The sequence below is a fragment of the Drosophila elegans genome, unplaced genomic scaffold, assembly GCF_018152505.1.
Source record: "Drosophila elegans isolate 14027-0461.03 unplaced genomic scaffold, ASM1815250v1 contig_133, whole genome shotgun sequence".
In the NCBI taxonomy this organism is placed as follows: Eukaryota; Metazoa; Arthropoda; class Insecta; order Diptera; family Drosophilidae; genus Drosophila; species Drosophila elegans.
In genome coordinates this window covers 910,069-932,634 of record NW_024545499.1, presented here as the reverse complement: position 1 = coordinate 932,634, position 22,566 = coordinate 910,069, and the positions used below count along the sequence as shown (strand labels likewise).

General features: G+C 41.7%; 2 protein-coding genes across 15 annotated transcripts; both read left to right on the top strand.

The window, feature by feature from the left end:
• Positions 1–185: 185 nt before the first annotated feature.
• LOC108145087 (putative leucine-rich repeat-containing protein DDB_G0290503) lies at positions 186–19,893 on the top strand. 14 transcript variants are annotated; one of them, XM_041707575.1, is made up of 27 exons: positions 186–835; positions 2,542–2,698; positions 2,764–2,930; positions 3,349–3,384; positions 5,928–6,110; positions 6,240–6,383; positions 6,449–6,582; positions 6,647–6,827; positions 6,881–7,195; positions 7,586–7,900; positions 7,962–8,606; positions 8,673–8,855; positions 9,000–9,137; positions 9,201–9,383; positions 14,594–14,725; positions 14,925–15,248; positions 15,313–15,501; positions 15,563–15,700; positions 16,990–17,172; positions 17,230–17,361; positions 17,537–17,701; positions 18,106–18,262; positions 18,319–18,485; positions 18,545–18,701; positions 18,754–18,920; positions 18,985–19,167; positions 19,227–19,893. In XM_041707575.1, exons 1-27 carry the CDS (start codon positions 628–630, stop codon positions 19,412–19,414), a joined length of 5,271 nt encoding a protein of 1,756 aa, XP_041563509.1. In that variant the 5' UTR covers positions 186–627; the 3' UTR covers positions 19,415–19,893. The 14 variants fall into 14 exon arrangements, with proteins under 14 accessions (XP_041563509.1, XP_017125764.2, XP_041563518.1 ...); XM_017270275.2 differs by lacking the exon at positions 17,537–17,701 and adding an exon at positions 16,139–16,387; XM_041707584.1 differs by lacking the exon at positions 3,349–3,384.
• A 1,163-nt stretch (positions 19,894–21,056) lies between these two features.
• Positions 21,057–22,394, top strand: LOC108145089 (zinc transporter ZIP1). The gene is made up of 2 exons (XM_017270277.2): positions 21,057–21,933; positions 21,993–22,394. The coding sequence occupies exons 1-2, from the start codon at positions 21,057–21,059 to the stop codon at positions 22,031–22,033; spliced, it is 918 nt and encodes a 305-aa protein (XP_017125766.1). The 3' UTR covers positions 22,034–22,394.
• The last annotated feature ends 172 nt before the right edge of the window (positions 22,395–22,566 follow it).

The following is a 22,566-nucleotide window of genomic DNA, read 5'->3' as shown; positions in this document are numbered from 1 at the left end:
TCGCTCATCGCCCGATTTCACCATGCCGTTCGCATGATCTTTCATCGGTCCATCCGGCGCTCCTGCGCTTGTTCCAAAAGCTTTTCGAGGGGGACGGAAAAGCTGTGGAAAAGCTCAAAACGCACGATCCCTAAAGCTCGGCAAGGCCTCTTGAATGGCACCGAGTTTCCACCAAAATACTTTCAGTTGCGAGCGGACCTCTGCACGGAGTGGAAGAAAATCTGAAAAGCAAACAGTACAGTCCGCGGAAAACGTTCAATTAATAGAAGCAAGAAGCAATATATATAATCTAATTTTTCTCATATATACCCCACATATATTTCGGCTGTGTATATACGAACACCGTATATATGTACCAAGTGTACCAAAAGTTGTTATACATAAAATAAATTGCGAAAGAAGAAATATCATTATCAACTAAAAATAGTGACCGATTCTCAAAGGAATACAAATTTTAATAACGAAAAAACAAAAACAACGACGAGAACGAATTAGTTATAAAATATAACCAAAAAGAGCAGACACACGCCCGCATGTTCGAGTTAAGGGTTTAGAACACTGTCGACGCACCGAACCGAAGGTAGAACCGTAACCGATTGTGAGTGAGGTGAGGGACCGAAGCCAAGGATGACTTTCACCCGCCTCAAGACTCTTTCGCTGCTCGTGTGCGCTCTGCTGGCACTGAGTTTTCCCGGATATGTGAATGGCGCTAACAACAACAAGAAGGGCTCGCAGCCAGTGGCGCCCGTTGAACCGGAGGCCGTCATCGAGGAGGTCAATGCCAAGCAGCTGGAGAAGCTCCTGGCCGACAAGGATTACGTGGCCGTCTTCTGGTGTAAGTTCCTTCTCCCTGGGCTACGTGCGGGCATTGTTCCTTTATTGCCAGCCGACCGGACTCGAAATAGTAACAGAAGCCATATTATATAAATTTTCGCTAGTGAAAATTCTAAAAATTCACATACAAATGAAAATATGTGAAAAATTCGTTGCTCGCAATGTCCGAGATTTTCATTCGGTTAATTTTTTATTTTTTTTCTATTTCTTTATTTCCTCCCCATGTTGCCAGTAGTCTGAGTTGCCTTCCCCCTTCTATATATTTCTCGTTTGTGCGCTATCTTAGCGATCTGTTTATGAGTAGATGAGAATCTCTCTTGGCTGTGAGAAATTGCCATTCGCCACAGAGTCCGAGGTAGCTTTTTATTTTCTTGTTTTTTAATCTTTTTTTACGAAAACTATTGGCACAAAAAGTACCCTTACCAAGAAATAGCAGACTCTCACTTCCTTCCAGTGGAAAAGCAATTTCCTGGCACTTTTAAATTTATTTAAAAACACTTACATTCCGACTAAAATGTTGTGATCTATTTTTGGAGAAGGAACATAAAATGGTTTGCCATTGTTTCCTCTATAAAAATTCTATTTTATTCAGCCGCTTCAGATTTTCCAAAAAAGTTCAATAAACAAACGGCTAATGGTTTATATAAAATCCATTTAATCTCTTTAAAAATAGATTTGGCCTTTATTCATTGTACGCCAATGTCAAAGTTAATAAACAAGAAAGTGATCTTCGGAGATTGTAATGTTCTCCTATATATACCTATATTTTAAATACACAGTATAGCGGTGTGTTTCGTTTAGCATTGGCGGCAATTCCAAAAATAATTGTTGACAATGAAAATATTCTAAATCCAAAAGCCCCATTCCAATGCCTCTGGCAAACAAACGAAAAAAATCATGCAACATCTACGCAAATGGAAGCTCATTGAACAGTTGCGATAATCAAATCACAGATAGCTCAAAATTTTGAACAAGTTCTATCGAGAAGCTGTATATGTTTATTGTTAAAAGGAAATGATATTTATGTTATTGCAATGCATTGCGAATATACACGTATCACTCTCACATGGAATTTAACTTCGGTCAGCTATAGAATTGATGTATGAAAGAGCTGAGTCTGTTCCATGTTTTTGATCGTCCATTTAGAAAACCCGTAAATAAAGAAATCAAAGGCTGGGATCAGGCCAACTTGCGATTACTTTACACGCAGCGAAAGATCCCCTCGAATGAAAAACCAAATAATCAATGATTTCTCGGCGATTCATTAATTATTCCAATTTTGCAGTCTGGCGTTAAACCAAGCAGAACTTTTCAAAAGACGTGGGCCAACGGTGGTCTTTTGTCTGCTGCAATTCATTTCCCTAATAGTGGCCGCATGAGTTTTATGAATTAATTTAGCAATTTTAGCATATTTGTTGGCAGTTGCTGCCGCATTAATAGCAACGAATTGCCCTGGCGCTGCTGTCATTTCATTCATTCATTCAGCCTTATTTCCCTCTGGGCGGGCCGATGATGCATCCTGCATCTAATATAGGAATGAATAATCTCTGCGGCATTTGGTTCTACTTTTGCCTAGGCTTTGAATTTTATATTTTTCTTCGAATTTGGTTATGCTCTGGCGTCATACGCAGCAGTTGCTGATTGTCAATTGATGTTGGTATCTCTATTCGATCTAAGGCATTCACGTTCTCGGTCTTACGATTTCAGATGCGCGTAGCTGCGTGACCTGTGATAAGGTGTTAGCGGAACTCGAGAAAATCGACGATGACACCGACTCCTTCGGTGTGGACTTTGTGAAAATCAACGACAAACGACTAGCCAAACAGTATGGCATCAAGAATTTCCCGGCCCTGACCTACTTCAGGTAGGTACCTCCCCACCGGTTCAGTGGCACAAGACCTAATCGACACAAAACCCCGAAAATCACAGGGAAAAGGAGCCCATCATATACGATGGCGATCTGATGGACGAGGAAGGAGTGCTCGACTTTCTCACCTCTTTGGAGGCCATGGATCTGCCTGATCGCATCGAGGAGGTCAATTCCAAGATATTGCAGAAGATCATCGAGGACACCGACTTCGTAGCCGTTCTGTTCTGTAAGTTTGCCTTTGCTGATCTTAACACATACTTCTCAAAATGTTTACCACTCCGAACACTCTTATTGTCGGAGAGTTGACTTGATGATGTTCTATTTCAAAGCAGTTGCAGTTTTTAGCGAACACAAACAGTTTAGCTCTCTTGTGACTAAAAATCATACAGCTAGGTATAGACTACAATCATATCTACCTATACTGTATATTCTTTTAATCAATTTTCTATGCGTATGTCTGTATCTCTCTCTATAAATACGTATATTATTTGTGACTAACCAAAGCTAAATGGCGGCATACCTAACATTCAATATTACTCTCTATATATAAATATATCTCTTTCGGCGGTATTTCGAATACTTTCTGAGCCAATTTACATATGGACAATTTATCAATGCAAATATATTTTATCAAACGACTACAGGTCCAGATCATGAAACATGCCCGCCCAGGGTTATGGGTAAGTCTTTGGTGAACAAATACTGGGAACCTTCTGTCTTGCCCTTTCCATCTAATTCCCCATTTTGAAACTTTGTTTTCCCGAAAATATTTCGTTTACAATGTTTTACTCCCTCTCTACAATAATTTTCCTGATTCCAGTAATCCAAAAATGCACTCGAAAAGATTTTTCCGCAATGCCCATGATACGATATGTAAATATGTACTTTATAATTGGCTATATAACCCAAATAACCGAACAATCCAGTGTGTTGGTGCTTGCTAGCATGGAAAGATATGGGTGGGAACATTTCAAGGAAAATACGCATGACGGGTCAGAAATTATGGGCTTCAAGTCCATGGTACTCATGAAAATCTATATTTTGTATTTGGATTTTGGCGACTAAGTCGTCAGGGAACAGTGACGTCGATGCCCTGGGTATAGGACAAATTTTGAAATAGATACAATCACCAGTGTAGTAATTCTTAGTAATTTTTTGTTAGAAAAACAAGATTTCTAATTTTCGCGTTCGCTATCGACCAAGGCAGACACACATATTACGTATACGTATAATAATAAACATTACAACAACAGAAGTATTGCAGATGAATGTCTGGGCTCGGCGCCAGATTATGTTTTTGTCGCTACGGCATCTCCTCAGTTCCCCCCAAATCACTATTCAAACTCAAACCCTGTGATTTGGACAAGCCGGCGGTTTATTGAATAAGAATTACATAGTCAGTTTTTCAATTGACGAAGTATTGCAATAATTTTGATCGAATCTGAATTTAGAAAAACTCTGAGCGGATTGGATACTGTGGTGGTTATGACCTTGTATCAATTATGGAGGAAAGGAAAGAATTTACCTATCGAAAAACATAAATTCAATACTTGCACAAATGTGGGTATATACTACTACACACAAGTTTATGTCTTGTCCAACAACAAAGTATTTTTTTGCTGGCCGTCTCTATCCGACACAGCCACCTACAATTTTAGTTTTAAAAATAGACAACTCAAGCAGTTGGTCGGCCAACAAAATGATTTTTTCGCTGCTCTTGGTGCTGCTGTTATTTTTGCTTAATTCTGAAACAACTAACTATAGAGTGGGCATCCACATGCCGCGGTACATGTGTGAATACTCGAACACATGAATATCCGCAACACTATCTATATGTATTTTTATCAAACGCAGACAGCGTACAAAATACAAAAAGGTTTTCCTTTCGAACCGATGCGAACAGCATGTAGGTGAGAGAAGACAAGAAATTGTGGCCCATTGTACCGCTCCCCCAACCCCCAGACCCCGGCACTCCGCCCCTCACCACCCCCTCTCCCCCGATCGAGTTTGTGTCCATCAGGGGGCTGCAGACAGACAGCACTTTTAATTGCTTTTGCATACAGCAATACATCAACTTGGCGCATTCGAGCACGAGCCGGCAATGCATGGTTATGGGCAGATCTTTAGTTGTCGCAGCCAAATGCTGATTTACATAATATACAAATACCTATATATCCGTCCCACTGTGGCTCTGTAACTATGTGTGTTTGGCTCTTCCCCGACTGACTTGCACTATTTTTAGTTAAATGCAACATTTGCCCATGTCTGCGGCAGGGCCAAAAATTGGTCAAGCTGTCAGAGAGCAAGAGAGAGAGAGAGAGAGAGAAGAAGATAGAGTGAGAGGAAGCTAGAGTCGGAGCCTCACAAACATGTTTGATTTCTATACATTTTATTTTCCGAACATTGTGCAGTAAATTATGAACAATTTGCGCCAGCGAATGTGTGCATTGGCCTTGTCACCTTGGCGACACCCACTCAACTGGTACCGAAAAATAAATTACAGATATTTTTGGATGAGGGAATGTCTTTCAAACCCGTGTAAATTCGAGTACTACCGCCGGTTAACTGCATTTTGCCGAAAGGGAACTGCTGTGATAAGTTGCCATTAGCATGGTGCCTGTCAACCATCAAAAGACACTCACAAGTTCACCAACGAACTAACAGAAATAAATATTACGTATACGCAGCGTCAAGCAGGAAAGCGAAAGCTTGCTGAAATCTCTTTTACGAATGTGGCAAGCCCAACGGAATGAGATAGAGGAATAGGCGAAAGGAAGGAGAGAGCTTTCCGAGAATTAATTCCTCTTTTACATTACCACTTTTGAGTGCTCCATTCGAATGTGTGTATTTCCTCTACCAAGACAAGCATATTGCAACAGGTTGTACGCAGACAGATAGGGATGCTGTAAACAAATTGTGTAAATAAACGAATCGCCTTGTGAACGATTGGGTAACTCTGCAATTAAACTTTAATTGAAACTCCATGGCCAATGCATGCCTTCGCCTCTGTCAGAAATAACTTCCAATTAACCCCACAACTTACGGCCGCACGAAACATAATCCGTGAATGTTCTACCAATCCGTGGGCAATAATACCCGACACCAGACCCCGTCCTGATGTTTTATGCTCCCCTCCTCGCTTCCCGAGACGTTTGTCCCTTCTGCCAGACGACCCTAATTATCTATTGTTTGCCTGATTCTATGAAACCAACCCAACAACCAGACAAACAGCAATGCCGCAAGTGCGCCAAGGCCTTGCAGGAGCTGGAGAATATCGACGACGAAGCTGATCAGCTTGGCATCGGGTTTGTGAAAATACACGACGAGGCCTTGGCTGACGAATACAATCTCGGCAATCTGCCAGCCCTGGTCTACTACCGCCACCAGACTCCGATCATATACGAAGGTACCTCCATTCCACACCCACTTTTATCTTGAAAACCGCACGACCACTCAAACCAAAATCAGAACAACACACATCAATCCCATGCCGAACTCGATATCCATGTCGCTAATATCGAAACTGTGTCTCCAGGTGAACTTCAACGGGAGGAGGACGTCTTGGAATGGTTGGTCCAAAATAAGTCGACGGGCGATGAAGATGATGTCATTGAGGACGTCACTTCGAAGACTCTGTCGACGCTAATCAGCAATATCGACAACCTAGTTGTGCTATTTTGTATGTAGAACAGAATTTTGCCCAGGGCAAGGCAACCAGGCTAACCGACTGCTATTAATCTGCAGATGATCATGGAAATGACGATTCGATGACTGTGTTGGAGGAGCTAGAGCAAATCGACGACGACTGCGACAAGCATGGCATTCAGTTTGTGAAAATAGACGATGCCAAGGCGGCAGGCGATTACGGAATCGATTCGGTACGACCCTAGAACGCGATCAGTTGAAAAGTCTTTCACGCGAATAATGTTGTTCGATCTCCAGATTCCGGCCATTGTTTACTTTGAAAAAGAAATTCCAAATGTGTACGACGGCGATCTCATGGACGAGGAGCAGATTCTGAAATGGTTGTTGAGTCAGTTGGAACGGGATGAGATCGAGGATGTCACCGACGAAATGCTCGACACAATGATCAAGGAAGGACGCGTCATTGCAGTGCTGTTCTGTAAATATTCAAAGCCTAAGTCGCGACCAATTTGTTCACAAGCTGTTTTCCAGACGACAACAACGACAAGAAGTCCCAGAAAGTGCTCGAAGAGCTCGAGAACATTGACGACGAGTGCGACGCCTTGGGCATTACTTTCGTGAAGATCGACAATCCCGAGGAGGCCGTTGAATATGGCATCAATAAAGTTCCTAAGCTGATATACTTTGAAAAAGGCATTCCAACTATTTACGAAGGCAATCTGGAGGACGAAGAGAAGCTCCTGAAATGGCTTACAGACCAAACGAGCTCCGATCAAATCGAGGACATCACTGACGAAATGTTGGATTTAATTATTGAGAAAATGCCCCACGTTGCTGTTCTCTTCTGTAAGTGATTTCAGGCCCCAGAACGCGATTTTGTGCCGGGACCCTTGCGCACTCGACTCCTTATCTCTGTTGATATTGTACAGTTGACTTGGTGTTGTACCTCTGGGGTGTCTGCGATCGTAGTTTTAACCCTCGTCGAGAGCTCGGCATGCTTTTTATTAGTAATAACTTTCAAAAGCGCTTTAAAAACTTATTAATCAAAACTTAACCAAAAACTAGAAGACCCCTCTCGTTAGAGGTTTAGATTGGTAGTCCGTTGAAAAAGTGTAGATTGTAGGTTTAAAGTTACAAGTTGAGCGAAACAGCAGTTTGTTGATTATTTTTCTTCTTAGCTTCCAAAACGTGAGCCAAAATTATTGAATTAACGATCTAAATTAACGATCTTCACAGACGACAAAGACCAAAAGAAATCACAGAAAATCCTCGCAGAATTGGAAAACATTGACGATGAGTGCGATCAGCAAGATATTGCCTTTGTCAAGATCGATGATGACAAGGAGGCCAAAGAATGGGGTATCGATGAGATACCGTCGATTGTACTCTTTGAACGTGGCATTCCACACATCTACGAGGGTGATCTGATGAAAGAGGATGAGCTGCTTGGCTGGTTGGTGCACCAGAAGCGCTATTCCGAAATTCCCGAAGTCACCGACGAGATGAAGGACAAATTGGTCGAGAACACCGAGCACTTGGCGGTAATCTTTTGTGAGTAAACCAATACGGGGTAACCCAAACCGCTTTTGCAACGCTTCATTTCCGCCCGCAGATGACAAGGACGATAAGCAGGATATGCGTATCCTGAACGAACTTGAGAACATTGACGATGAGTTGGAGAAGGAGGGAATTGTCATCGTGCGCATCGATAATGCCGCCGAAGCCAAGGAGTATGGTCTCGATCATTTGCCCGCCCTCATCTACTTCGAGAACAAGATCCCGGCCCTCTACGAGGGTGATCTAATGAACGAGGATGAGGTTCTCGAGTGGCTTTTGGTCCAGAAGAAGACGGCCACTATCGAGGAGGTGACTGATGAGATCCTGGTCAACCTGATCAACGAGCACGAGTATGTCGTTGTTTTCTTCACTGGACCCTGCGAACCTGGCGAGACCTGCGACCACACTCTTAATGCCCTGGAAAGCATCGACGATGAGTTGGACGAGGCAGGCATCATTTTTGTTACCACCGAGGATACCGGAGTCGCTAAGAAATACAATGTCAAGACCTACCCACGCCTGGTCTTCTTCAGGAACCGTGATCCATTGCACTTCACCGGAGATCTGGACGACGAAGATGAAGTGTTGGCCTGGATCACTGATGACGAGACCCTCGAAATTCCCGGAAAAATCGAGGAGGTCAATGTGAAGATGTTGGATAAGATCTTGGCTGAAAACGATCACGTTGTTGTGTTCTTCTGTAAGATAAAAAAGTTTTTATTCATTTAAAAAGTATAATCTTCTTTCCTTCCGATGGGATCTTCAGATGCTGAGGGTGATAAGAAGGCCCAGAAAATCCTTAACGAGCTGGAAAACATCGATGACGAATGCGAGGAAAAAGACATTGACTTTGTAAAGACATCCGACGATGATATTGATAAGGAATACGATCTGCCCGGTCTGCCGGCACTTGCATTTTATAGACATAAGTTTAGAACAATTTACACCGGTAAGTTCCTAAGCATTAATGTTAATGATAATATTTTCACAACAGAAAGGACTTCCTTCCGTAGTTAATAAGCCCTTGCGTTTTTAACAAAAACTGTTTTCTGAATAAGTAAATGTATTTGACAAATATTAAACTTTTTTAAAGGTGACCTGATGAAGGAAGAGGAAATTCTTGAGTGGGTTATTGATTTGCACGAGTCTACAGCTGATGTCATTGAATCGGTCGATCGCAAGACCCTGCAAGTTTTGATCAACGATGTTGAGCACTTGGCTGTGTTCTTCTGTAAGTCATCTCCTCGATTTCTTTAAGCATTTCTTAAGCTTACCTGAATTATACGTGCTACAGATGACGATGAATGCGAATCGTGTTCTGAGATTTTGGAAGAATTGGAGAACATTGACGATGACACCGATAAGCACGGAATACAATTTGTCAAGTCGAATGATGTAAAGCTGGCTCATGAAATCGGCATTTTCGCATTCCCAGCTTTGGTCTACTACGAGACAGGCGTCCCGATTATGTATGATGGTAAGCTAGCAGTCAGTTGATTTTTAGGGCGCTTTTAACTAATACAAATTCTCTCCTTTAGGTAATCTAAAAAATGAAAACCGTGTGCTGCAGTGGTTAGTCAATCAAAAGAGTAAGCGTCCTTCTTTAAAATGTGTTTTCTGCTTTAAAAATCACGCTCATAAGCCAAACTTTCGATACAAAGTCAGTTGAGAAAAAAAAGGTTCAAAAACTTAAAAAAACTGATAAATTCAATATCATTTACCCGTTTCTTGCCCACGATTAAAGTAAAAAACGTAATGATAATTTCTTATATAGGAAATGATGACGACGCAAGTGATGAAAAAATTTTAAAGTTGCGCTATCCCAAGGAAAGCGATGATGATAAAAGGGAAAGGTTAAAGCGTCTACAGAATGTGATTCGAAAAGAAAGATTACGAAAAAGTAGACGAGATAATGAGAATGAAGATGCAGGTGATGAAGATGAGGAGGATGCAACTAGGGAGAAAGATATAGACGGGGACGACGAGGACGAAGAAGACGAAGAAGACACTGATAACGACGACGAGGACGAAGACGAGGATGAAGATGAAGACGATAACGATGACGATGACGAGAACGAAGATGATGAAGAGAACGAAGACGATGACGAAAACGAAAACGAAGACGATGACGAGAACGGTGACAAAGAAGATATAGATGGGGACGACGAGGATGACGAAAAAGATAATGACAAGGACGATGATGACGAGAATGGGGATGACGAGGATAATGATGGGGATGAGGATGAGGAAGAAGATAATGAAGATAACGAGGATGGAGACGACGATGAGGATGACGAAGATGATACTGATAAGGAGAAGGACGAAGAAGACGAGGAAGATGGGGACGACGAGGATGAAAATGCAGATGACGACGAGGAAGATGAGGATGACGAAGATACAAATGATAACGAGGAAGATGGGGACGATGAGGACGATGAGGATGTAGCTGAAGACAACGAGGATGGAACTAGGGAGGAGAAAAACAACGAAGACGAAGACGAGGACGACGAAGACGAAGACGATAATGACGAAGACAAGGACGATGATGACGAGGACGAAGAAGATACTGATAAGGACGATGAAAAGGAGGATGAGGATGACAAAGAAGATGGGGAGAACGACGACGAGGATACAAATGGGGATGACAAAGATAAAACAGAGGAGGAAGATGGGGAAGACGACGAAGAAGAAGATCTTAAAAGTAAACCAAAATATAGGCATACGGCCAAAGGTCGAACGATACATCGCCTTGCTGACCTTTGCTCAGGTCGGCTAATAGATGAAATAGGTAATACCTGAATGTGAGTTGCCATTGACGCACTAACTGAAGTTGTTCAATGTTTTGTCCATCCCGACTGAAATTCCGCTCCCTGTTCCACCCCCACCCAAACAGTCAATCTTATACACTTTGCAATGCCACACGACACTTGACAGTTTCGACTACAGTTAATTTCATTGTCTATCTACAGACTTGGGACAGAGGAAATCAAATAGAAATGCATTTAACAAAGGTAACCCCTCCAATTTCACGTAATTTGAATATCTTTGCCGAGCGCGTAGCTTCTGTGCTAAAGCAAATACCATTTGAGGACCTACGCAATTGGGAATATAGTCAAGCCAAAATAACTACCAACCACAATACCCGTCTATGTTTTGATCCTCTTGAATGTTTAAACCCACACCCAAGCTTCACCCAGTTCTTAAGTCAAAAGTCTTTGATGCCTTCAAAGCCAAATTTAAAGATATATTAAATCATACATAGCTGACACAATGTTTGAAATTATTTAAGCAAGGAACTTTATAACGTAACTATTTCGGTAACAATACGAAAAATGTGTTAATACCTATTTTGTTGATTTATAATTTATTTTCTCATAATACTATAAGTAATCGTTATGTTTGTTTAATTATATTATTTAATAACGATCCTGCTGTTCAATAGAAAATATTTAAGCATATAAACAAAAACAACCAAAAATTCGATCAAGTGAAACGCAGTACACTCAGTCGAACACGAAATGTACAACGTGGGCTTAACTCGATATTTAATATGTTTAGAAATTAAAATCAAAATCCGAAACTTGTACAGTCAGCATCAAAAGCATTTTGTCAGTTAGTAGTTTTGATAATTTAAATTGATATTTAAACAATTTCAAATCTCTTCCACTCATAAAGCACGCTTTTTACTCTAGAACAAAGAATCTTTCAAATCTGAAAATAATGAAAATTGAATCGAAAATCGTACTAACTGCTCTTTTTCTCTCTCTGTGGTAAAATCGGAGGTGTTTAAGAAAAGTGTTGAAAGTTAACGACTTTTATTCTAGTTCTAGCCTACAATGCTGCACTTTTGTTAAAACCTTTTTTTTTATAACTTATCGTAACGAACCTTCTGTTGTTAGTAAACCAAAAAATAAAACAAAAATCTCTTAAAATTAAACAATCTGACAAAATGTTTTTGTTTGTTTGCTCACACAGATGACGAATGTTTCTATGTTGGATTGGGTCATGACGGCCATTCAGCTAAGCGCGGCAACAATTTCGTGCCCAACGATTACAAACCATTCCAATGCTGTCCAACCAAATTGGAGAAGTCAACGAAAGTTCCTAAGATGACGGCCCAGCGGATCGGACACAGCGAGGGCGATCAGGGCAAGCGTCCTGGCGTTGGCGGCGGTAACTTCCAGTTCGCGGGCTCGGCATCCACATCCACCACGACCAGCAAGTCGGCCAGCAAGCCGGCGGCGACCAAGAAGCAGGCCAAGGTCTCCAAGGACACCGATGACGACGACGAGGACGATGAGGACAAGCCCCTGGTCAAGGTGTCGTATGCCAACAAGCGCTCGGGAGGAAGCAACAAGCCGCAGGCGGGCAAGAAGCCGGTAGCCAAGGGCCAGGACAACGACGACGAGTCCCAGGAAGTGGAGAAGGTGTCCAAGCAGAAGTCGGCGAAGAAGTCCGGCAAGCTGAATGTCAAAACCGGTACGTAGTCCATGGACCCTCGGACCAAACGCCGTAGTCATTGAGCATTAGTTACACAAGTCAAGACAAGGTCCATTTAAAGTCAAACTCATTGTCCTGTTCCCTGATCATTTATGCTCTACTTGTGCCCATTCTCAGACACATACAGACTCACGCACAATTTGGTCGTTACCTTATTTGTTTATTTCTCTTCTCTTTTCTCTCTCTTGTGTCTTGCAGGCATTAATTTTTTCCAAAATCGACTAAAAAATTTGTATGATATCATTTTTCAGGATATCTCTCTGTGGGAGTAAGGCAACAATTTAACTGAATGTGGATAACCACAGACAGTTAGATAGTGATTGTATGATTGAATGATATGCCATACTAAAGTAGCACGTATACGCACTGTTGTCAACCGATAAAACCAATATCAAACCAAACCAAACCAAAACCAAAACCAAAACCAAAACCAAAACCAAAACCAACTCAATCCTGTATAGCCACCAAAAGAACCTTCAGTGACAGGTTTCTATAATTAAATGTACATCATCTATGTGTGACTGCAAAAGACAACAACTGTGACAAGAACCAACTAAATAACTGAGTTCGTATGGCTGTGTGTCCGTAGAAATGAGGTCCCTCCTCACTAACCCTGAAATGTCTGGCACACTACTATTTTAGCAAATATCATTCATCCTCAGTGCCTAGATCATAGTCCACAAAAGAAGATCTATCTATGAATAGCAGAATCACACAAAGCACAAAATAATTAAAATTTAACCGAGAAAAAGAGTACTAACTAAAACATTGTTGATATTTTCGCTTAAACTATTTTCAAAAGGGGTTCGCATCGCCAATGTTGATCCCTAACTATAACTAAACTAAACCAATCATTTGTTGCATTTTGTCAACGGATTTCAACAAACTTTGTTCAAACTAAAAGCAATTACTTCAACAAACAACTATCAAACTTCTGAGAACTTTCACTTGTATATTTAGCTAGCAAACTTTGTTATTAACAATTCAATCGGAAATTGTCTATTGTCAATAACAAACGTCTAATCTTTTTGATACTACTTCTTTTTGTCACAATATACAATTTACATTTATGTAGTTAGTCTAATTTAAACAAGAGCCAAGCAAAGCAAACAAAACGAAACGAAACGAACAAACAGATAAAATATTTTTTGAAACAATTTACACATGACAGTGCCCAACTGTTCACTATTTTAACTGAAACGTGTAACGATGAGAGCTTGCAACAGTTTTTCATAATATCAACATTAAGAGCTATAAGCCAATATACTGTGTAAAATGAGCTTTCTATCAAATGTGTTGCAGCATACACACCGTATACTTAATATTGTCGTATATTTATGGAAACGAACGTCCAACATTTCTCGCTGAACAATGGCCTCGCATACAATGTAGCTCGCCATTTTGTTTCTTTTGTTTTCTTCTGAGAGCGATACCTGTACCGCTCGCTGTTGTTTTTGTTATCGGTATTTACAAAATATCGAATTATAAATCTTTATCATTACGTTTTCTAAGCTAAAGTCTATCACTCTACACGCAATTGTAACTAAATCCAATATATATGTAACAAATTTTGTTGAACAGCAGTTGTTAAGTCAAGATCAAGCGAATGTATTTTTGTGAAACAAATTTTCAAAACGAAAATTGTCAGATTGTAAGAAGCAAACGCAAATCAAACTGAAAGCACTTTTGTAAACATAATATCTGAAAGAAATTGTAAGAATATTCAATAAAAACCATACAACTCAATTAAAGTAGGTTCTCTTATTTAAAAATTATGAAAATCCATTAGTTGAAATTCAGAATTTCCTTGATTTAAATAATTTCAAACACACAACCCATAAAAATGCTATAAATATATTTAAAAAACCTTGAAGATGTATTGAGGCAATTATATGTTTTGTCAAATGGAACTCTTTCCTTCTGAAAAAAATGTCTCAATTTGAATCATAGGCAGCAAATTCTGGCTATTAAAAACGGCCTGGTGGGGATTTGGCAAATTTCCCATTTCGAATATATTTTTTGGGCGGGAGTGAAAATAAACAAAGCGACCATTATTTTTGTAATGCTGGTGATTGATTGACAAACTGCAGCCAACAGGTATGTGCCACCAAATGGATAATAAGCCCACATACTTCTCTAAATTCATATTATATATACAACTAACAAAACTATTAATTTAACACATAGGCAACATTGCAAGCAATCAGGATGTCTTCAACTGGATACTCGAACAGAAGGCCGACCAAAGCATTCAGCTAATTAATCGTGATCAACTCATCGAGTATATAGGCACCAAAGACTTTTTAGCGGTTGTTTTTTGTAAGTATAATCCGCGGACAGTGTGTTAGGTAAAAGCTAAGGAATCTAGGAAATACTCTTGTTTAAGTCGCGCCCACTAAAAACTGTAACTGCCCAAAAAACACAAGCCAAATTATAATTTATTTAAGATCTAAGAAGCTTTGGGGAACACCACATACCGTCACTACTAATGCGACTGGGTAATCGGTTGTAATTGCAGATAAGGAAGACGATCCCGACTCGCCACGAGTGCTTCGGCACATCGAACTAATCGACGACGAGGCTGCCGAATATGGCATTTATATAGTGAAAATGCACGACAAGCTGATGGCCAAGAAGTACGGATTCAGGAATCCCCCTGGCCTAACATACTTCCGGAAGGGCAAGTACATCAACTACGATGGCGATATCGACGACGAAGAGGAGGTACTTGACTGGCTGACCAGCCCGGCCAACATGGAGATGACCGACCACATCGAGCAGGTCAACCGCAAGATGTTCGAGAAGATCCGCAAGAACTCCGACTACGTGGCGGTTATATTCTGTAAGTCTCGAATTCACAGACTGACAAATGGGCAAATGGGCTTTAACTCCTGACCTAACCTCAGATAGCGACGAGTGCAAGCAGTGTCCTCGCGTTTTGGCCGAGGTGGAACACATAGACGACGAAGCGGACAAGGCGGGCATCGACTTCGTTAAAATCGACGACAAGCAAATGGCCAAGGAGTACGGAGTGTTCGCCTTGCCTGCCATTGTCTTCTTCAAGCCAACGTCCAAGGAGCCAGTAATATACGCCGGTAGGTGGCACCCAACTCCAATTCACTCCAAAGTGCACAATATACATTCGGTCTCTTCCAGGTGATCTTTATGAAGAAGAACAGATCCTCACTTGGCTGATCACGCAAAAGGATCCAAGTGGAGATGTTATCGAAGATCTCGAAGGCGAAAGACTCGTTCATCTGATTGAAGAGTCTGGCTCCATAGCCGTGTACTTCTGTAAGTTTTCAGCAGGAAGCCGTGACTGATTTAACCGATGAATACTCTATATCTCTGCGGAATAAGGTTTTTATTGCTGCAATCGGTTTGGTGATATCAATTCGCAAAAAGTGCAATGTCCCATTAGATGTTCTTTCACATTTAGTGTCTTCAAATCTAAACTGAGAAAAGAAAATGAAATCGTATCGTTTAAACAAATAACAATCTGTTCCATTAACGTGTTACGTACTTTAAACGATTGATAATCACGCTTTTGCGCAAACAGTTTGCAGCAAACTCTGTGTAACCGTAGTTAACCAATTAGATTAATCTAGTTTAAGCCTCTCTTATCAGCGCTCTGTGTATCTAACCAAAAAAGACTTTATTTATATTTCTATTTACGACTGTGCTCTCTGAAATCTCAAACCGAACCACACAAATCGAACCACCCAAACGTAGGGAACAAGACAAAGTGCGACATTTGCAATTCGAAAGCGGCGCGCAAGGCGCGTCTGAAAAAGGAGCGCGATCAGCACCAGCAGGAGGGCGGAGCAGCCAGCGCCGCTGCCGCCTTCGGCAGTGAGACAGATCCTTCCGAGGCAGCCGCTGGGGGGGCGGAGGATTTGCCAGCGGCAGGTCCTGAGGGGGAATCGGCGCCGGCCTCTGCAGCCGCTCCACCGGATGCAGCGACTGGCAAACAAGAGGATGGTAGTCCACCTTTCTGTATAGAACTCGTGCAACTGGAATGAGTCCAAGAATGTTTAACCACATAACCCAGCACCACCAGAAACCAATAGCAACCGCACACACTTTACACACTATACACACACTACCACCTTGTACAGCGAATGTAAAAACCCAAACGAATCCAGAATCTCCACCCGAAACTTGCTCTATCTCTCTGTTGCTCTGTTGCTCTGTTGCTCTGACTATTTCACTATATCTCTGTCAAATTCGAAACCCTCATTGTATACTGAACGTTAGTTGTTCTTTCCCCGATCCCTGATTAGATTCCTTATTTTATATTGTGATTATGTACCATAAACTGATCCATTGACAAGTATTTCAATTATAATTGCTGATTCCACTGCTTTAGACTGCGCCTACTCCAAAAGAAAATGTCAGTGGAATCAGAACTTATGTTCTATGTACTATACTATCCTCGTTTACTATCTCATACTCCCCGTCCACCTCTGCTGTGCTTCAGTTTACATAAGTGTAGTGCTTGCTGTAGTACCCTGTATTGCCCCTCCTCGTGTATAGTGCTTGTTTAATAACTAGATATCGCCCAACCCCACTTTGACATCCAGATGCAGATGGCTGTGAACAGTGCACCAAGGTTCTGGAGGAGCTGGAAAACATCGACGACGACTGCGACAAGCACGGCATCACCTTCGTGAAAACCAGAGACTTCTCCGTGGCCGATGGCTACGGCGTCCATGAGTATCCGGCCTTAGTCTACTTCGAAGGCGGAATACCAAACGTCTTTGAGGGTAAGGCAGTAACACAAGCCCTGTCTAGGCATTCGTCCTTACTAAGATTCCTTCCAGGCGAACTTAGCGAAGAGGAGGAGGTGCTTCAGTGGCTGATCACTCAAAAGACAGAAGATCGCATCGAGCTCATCACACGGCAAATGCTTGAGACCATGGTGGAGGAAACCCAGTACCTGGCCGTGTACTTCTGTGAGTAGCTCTCAACGGTCGGGCCTCGTCTCGATTGGCCTGGAACTGTTTGCCATCAATGTCTCATGATCTCACACATTCTGAATTGTTGTATCCCCGCCCCAAAACTGCACCGAACATAAATCACAAAACCTATCCCTGACATAAACCGAAACCTGAACCGAACCGTCCTCAGTGCCGCCTGAGCGCAAAGGAAAGCAACCCGCTTTCTGCCGCAGTTTCTGCTCCCCCTCTAGTCTTAAAGAAAGCAACCTGACCACCACCAAATCCACAAAACACTCATCCAGCCAATTCGTACAAAACTACATCTCACGTAAAAGAAAACGTATCGAAAAACAAGGTATTCCTTCCGTATTCCATGTGCACAAAAACAAGCAACTCCCAAGCTCCGACTGCGCATGTTCGATTGAGCTCTAACCAATTCTAACCAGCTCCATAGGAGCTCCTTTCTATGTCCAGACTCGATTCTTGACTGCACTAAACCAGGCTTTCAACGTATTACGACCAAACTAAATTAGATTTCTACATCGTCTTTCATTCGCTGTAAAATATTGGAGTTCAGAAACGGATCATATTTTATTTCGGATTTGCCAAAAATCACTGGGATTTAGTTTGGACGGGAATACCTTTTTGTTACGGCGTTTTCTTTGCCTCTCACACTATCGCTAACCGATTCTTAAGCTTGGCACTAAAATTTAAATTAGTTTCTTAGTGGCTAACTGACTTCCTAATTATTTTTGGCAGACAAAATCAACTGTAACATATGCGACCAGATATTAGAGGGCTTGGAACTGATCGATGACGAATGCGATGTGTTCGGCATTCATATGGTCAAGATACAAGATCCGCAGTTGGCCAAGCGTTACTCCATCAAGACCTTCCCGGCCTTGGTTTATTTCAGGTAAACGGTGTGTGTATAATAAGTGAATACTCTTACCAAACTCAATGTATACGCAGAAATGGAAACCCATTGCTGTTTGAGGGTGATCTGCAAAACGAGCAGTCAGTGCTGGAATGGCTCATCGATGATGACAACCGTGAGTTGGCCGATGAAATCGAGGAGGTCAACGAGCGCATGTTGGACCGTCTGATGGCCGAGTCCACCCTGTTGGTAGTTTTCTTTTGTGAGTACCTTGCATGGTTTTAATGAAAAACTGAGTCTGAAGTCTTGACCCACATTTAGATGACGATGATTGTGCTGAGTGCGAGGAGATTTTGGAAGAGCTGGAGGAGATTGATGGCGAAGCCGATATGTTTGGCATTGACTTCGTAAAGATAGCTAGTATTCAGGCAGCCAAAAAATACGAAATTGTCAATATACCTTCCCTGGTATATTTCCGGTAAGTTCTCTACAAAGTTCACAAAGAAGTTTCTTAGTTTTGAATAATTTAGAAAACAAGTACCTGTCCTTTATGACGGAGATTTGCATCAACACGATAAGGTGATTACCTGGTTGACGTCACAAGATGTATTCGAAATCAAAAACGAAATCGAAGAAGTCAATCGCAAAATGCTTGACAAGCTGCTCGAAGAGAATGAGTTCTTAGCCGTGTTCTTCTGTGAGTAAAAGAAGTTACTTTTTAAGGATTCTTTTTAATAACCACAAAACATCCAATCATTTAGATGAACACAATCAGCCAGACAGCACTGCCGCTCTGGAGAAGCTTGAGAATATTGACAGCGAGACGGACAATCTGGATATAACATTTGTTAAGATGGCCGACTCACGGTATGCCAAGAAATGGGGCGTCACCAAGCTGCCAGCAATGGTCTACTTCCGTCGACGTTTCCCCAGCATATATAGAGGTAAGTCGGGAATTTTATTGATCAAAGGGAACCACCTTGATGGCAAAACATCTTTCCAGGCGATCTGCTTTCCGAGGACGAGGTGCTGGAGTGGCTGCGCAAGAACCGCTTCCGCCAACCGGAACTGAACATCTTTATGTATGCTTTGATTGCTCTGTCGGTGGCCTTTATGGTCTACACAGCCTTCCTGCTGCAGTGCTTCAAGCCGGCGCCCCCACCCCCTGTTCAGCACCCCAAGCAGTCGTGAATGGGCTAGGCCAGGAAAAACTGGCAGCAAGTACTGAACCATGTTGAATGGCTATCAACTACCATGAGGGGTTTTCGACAAGAGACACAAACAACGAGCGAAACAACTTGAAATGATAATCCAAAATCACAACCACACACGCATTAATATGTACATTAAACTATCATCCAATCGTCTAAATTAGACGCCGATAAAAAACCGTGCTCGGTGGGCTAAGGTATGCCCCAAGCTAATGACGATCCATTGCTTTAGAAATATCTTTTGAGAGAGCTTGATAACTTCAACAAACTCTGATACTTCCATATATATCAATACTCACATATGCATATTCACATCAACATAGAATTCATTTGTCTTCACACCCGTCATGCAAAATCAATTAAAGAAACAAACACTCAAGTCATAGTAATTACTTTAAAGTTACATTTAAATGCCATAATATTGTGTAATAAATGCCAATAATAATTTTTACAGTAAAACATTTACGGCTTGTTATAATTAATAAACTATTGGATAATCTACGGAAGAATTAATTTTTAACCAAAGGAGGAAAGGTCGCAAAATCAATCCAATCTTATTAATTTTTGAACGTTATAAAAACAGTGATCATAACAACTTTGGAGAAATGTTGTTTTAATTTTTACTGCGGTGGTACTATTTCTTCGCCTTTTCTATGCAACTTTTGCACAGGTAAAAGCTTTTGCTATAAAAACATCGATGGTTTTGATAATAATGGTCTCAACCATTGCAACATCGACTCTGTCGACCGAAAAATAATGAATTTTTAAAATATGTTTTTAAGTTTATTAACTATTACTATGTATACATATATACCTATTTCTCATTTAATTATATCAGCTTTAACGAGTGCTTTGTGTTTCGGGCATAAGGTCGGGGTTTTAATTTAATGGAGACGATAAGGAGTTGTCAAAATACTTTCACTCCAAATCGAAGGTCTGGCTTATAATTAAATACCGGTGCTACCGGTCTTAACAAAAGTGCAAATTCCTGATTGCCCCACGAAATATTGATTTCTTTTCTAGTTGTCACATTAAATAACTGGCACGATCTATAAATACCTGCATATATCCACTTGCGTTGTAAAACATTTACGGCTTAATAAATTCAATAAAATATTAAAAGATACTCTGCGTATGATTTATTTCATGCGCCTCCGCCACATTCAATGATAGTCACCTCCCTAGTACTTTATCTGACTCACAAGCTGTGTTAGTATTCACCAACGATAACTCAATTTGAAGTTACCACGTGAAACTGTAGGCCTCACCAATGATAGTGCCATAGGCTGTGACTGGCGTTGGCAACTAATTATTTGCTTTCGCCAGCTGAATTTTCAGACCGAAAACTTCCACTGACAAGCTAAGGCAAGAAAGAGCGATGACCTCATACTAGAAAGCCAAACATGTGCCAGACTGAAAAGAACGATAGTGCTTATAAAGCTATCATGCCGAAATTTTACCTTACACCTTTGCCTAAGCTACAACGCTCGGCCGCCTTAAGTCTAAACACCTAAGCCCTTAATATGAGTACATATTTGCCAATTTACTGATATCTGCAACTAGATAGCCACTTCAACTATAAAAAGGTAATGGTTGATATTTGGCCAGTTATTTCACTTGCAATGGCAGACCAACACCTCATTGTGGCCAAAATCGTGGCCATTGTGGTGCTGCTGCTGGTCACCCTGGTCTTCTGCTTCGTTCCCTATATCCTGGACCACTTCTACAAGTGGACGAAGCGGCCGGAGAACAATGCCAGGGAGTTCAAGGTGGTGCTGTGTCTGCTTAACTTCGGCGGCGGGGTTCTCATAGCCACCACCTTCATCCACATGCTGCCGGAGGTGGTCGAGGTGGTGGGTGCTCTCCAGGATTGCCGGATGCTAGTGCCCACCCCGTTCGGCCTGCCGGAGGTTCTGCTCTGCACCGGCTTCTATCTGATGTATTGCATCGAGGAGGCCATGCACTTCATAGTGCGACGGCGGCAGCAGAAGAAGCTCCAGGAGGTGGTGGTAATCAAGGAGGTGGAGGTGGTAGTAGTCCAATCCGAGGAAGCACCCAAGGAGCCCAACTGGCTTCGCGGCCTGGGCATCATCGTTGCCCTTTCCCTGCACGAGCTCTTTGGCGGAATGGCCATCGGCCTGGAGATGAGTGTGAGCACCGTGTGGTTCATGACCGGAGCCATCGCCGTCCATAAACTCGTGCTGGCCTTCTGCATCGGCATGGAGATCATGATGGCGCACACCCGCTGGCTGCTGGCCGTCGTTTACCTCCTGGTCTTCTCGGTAGTCACACCCATTGGCGTGGGCATCGGCATTGCGGTCAGCGAGTCCGCGACAGCCAACCAACCGAGCACGGTCTCGGGAATCCTGCAGGGAATCGCCTGCGGCACTTTGATCTACGTGGTCTTTTTCGAGATCGTGGCCAAAAACCATGCCGGCTTACGGGTCCTGCTCTCATCGGTCGTGGGATTTGTCCTGATGTTTGGTCTCCAGATAGCCAGTAAGTGTTTTCACAAGCCCTCAATGATACAAAGGCAACAGCTAATCTCATTATTTCAGTTGGAGAAGCAAAGGGCAAGAGCCATTTCACGTGCCCCTAGAGGATACTCGAATATTTATAAAGCTTGTCGGTTTAAATGTCCAATTAAACTATACAAGCTTAAGGGCTACCATATGAACAAAACAAAGAAAGACTTGGTTCGGTAACCAAAGCTTCCTATAAATTAATTTTAAATAAAACAATAATTTGCTTTGTAAAAAGCGATTTTATTTCCCAAGATCTAAGTTCGTAAACAAGTCAGTCAAAAGCTGTTCCAAATGGTTCATCCATGTGAATTTGGACGATCTTCCTTTTTCGCAAATGATGAGTTTGCTTGCCTACCCACTCTTTGGCAGCCCTCTTGTATTAAAACACTACATAAAAGAAATATAAATTAAATAAAATAAAGTTTACATTGCTTAGATTTGCAAGCTTTGCTGTTTTGTTTTAGGAAGCTTTTTAGCTGAACATCTGCAAAAAAAAACTCGAAAGAATATTAAACTTCTTTAAAAATCAAGTTGACACAGACTTTAGGGTGACCAATCTTTAAACTTAGGTTACGTATCTTATCTGGCTATAGTTCCAAGACACCCA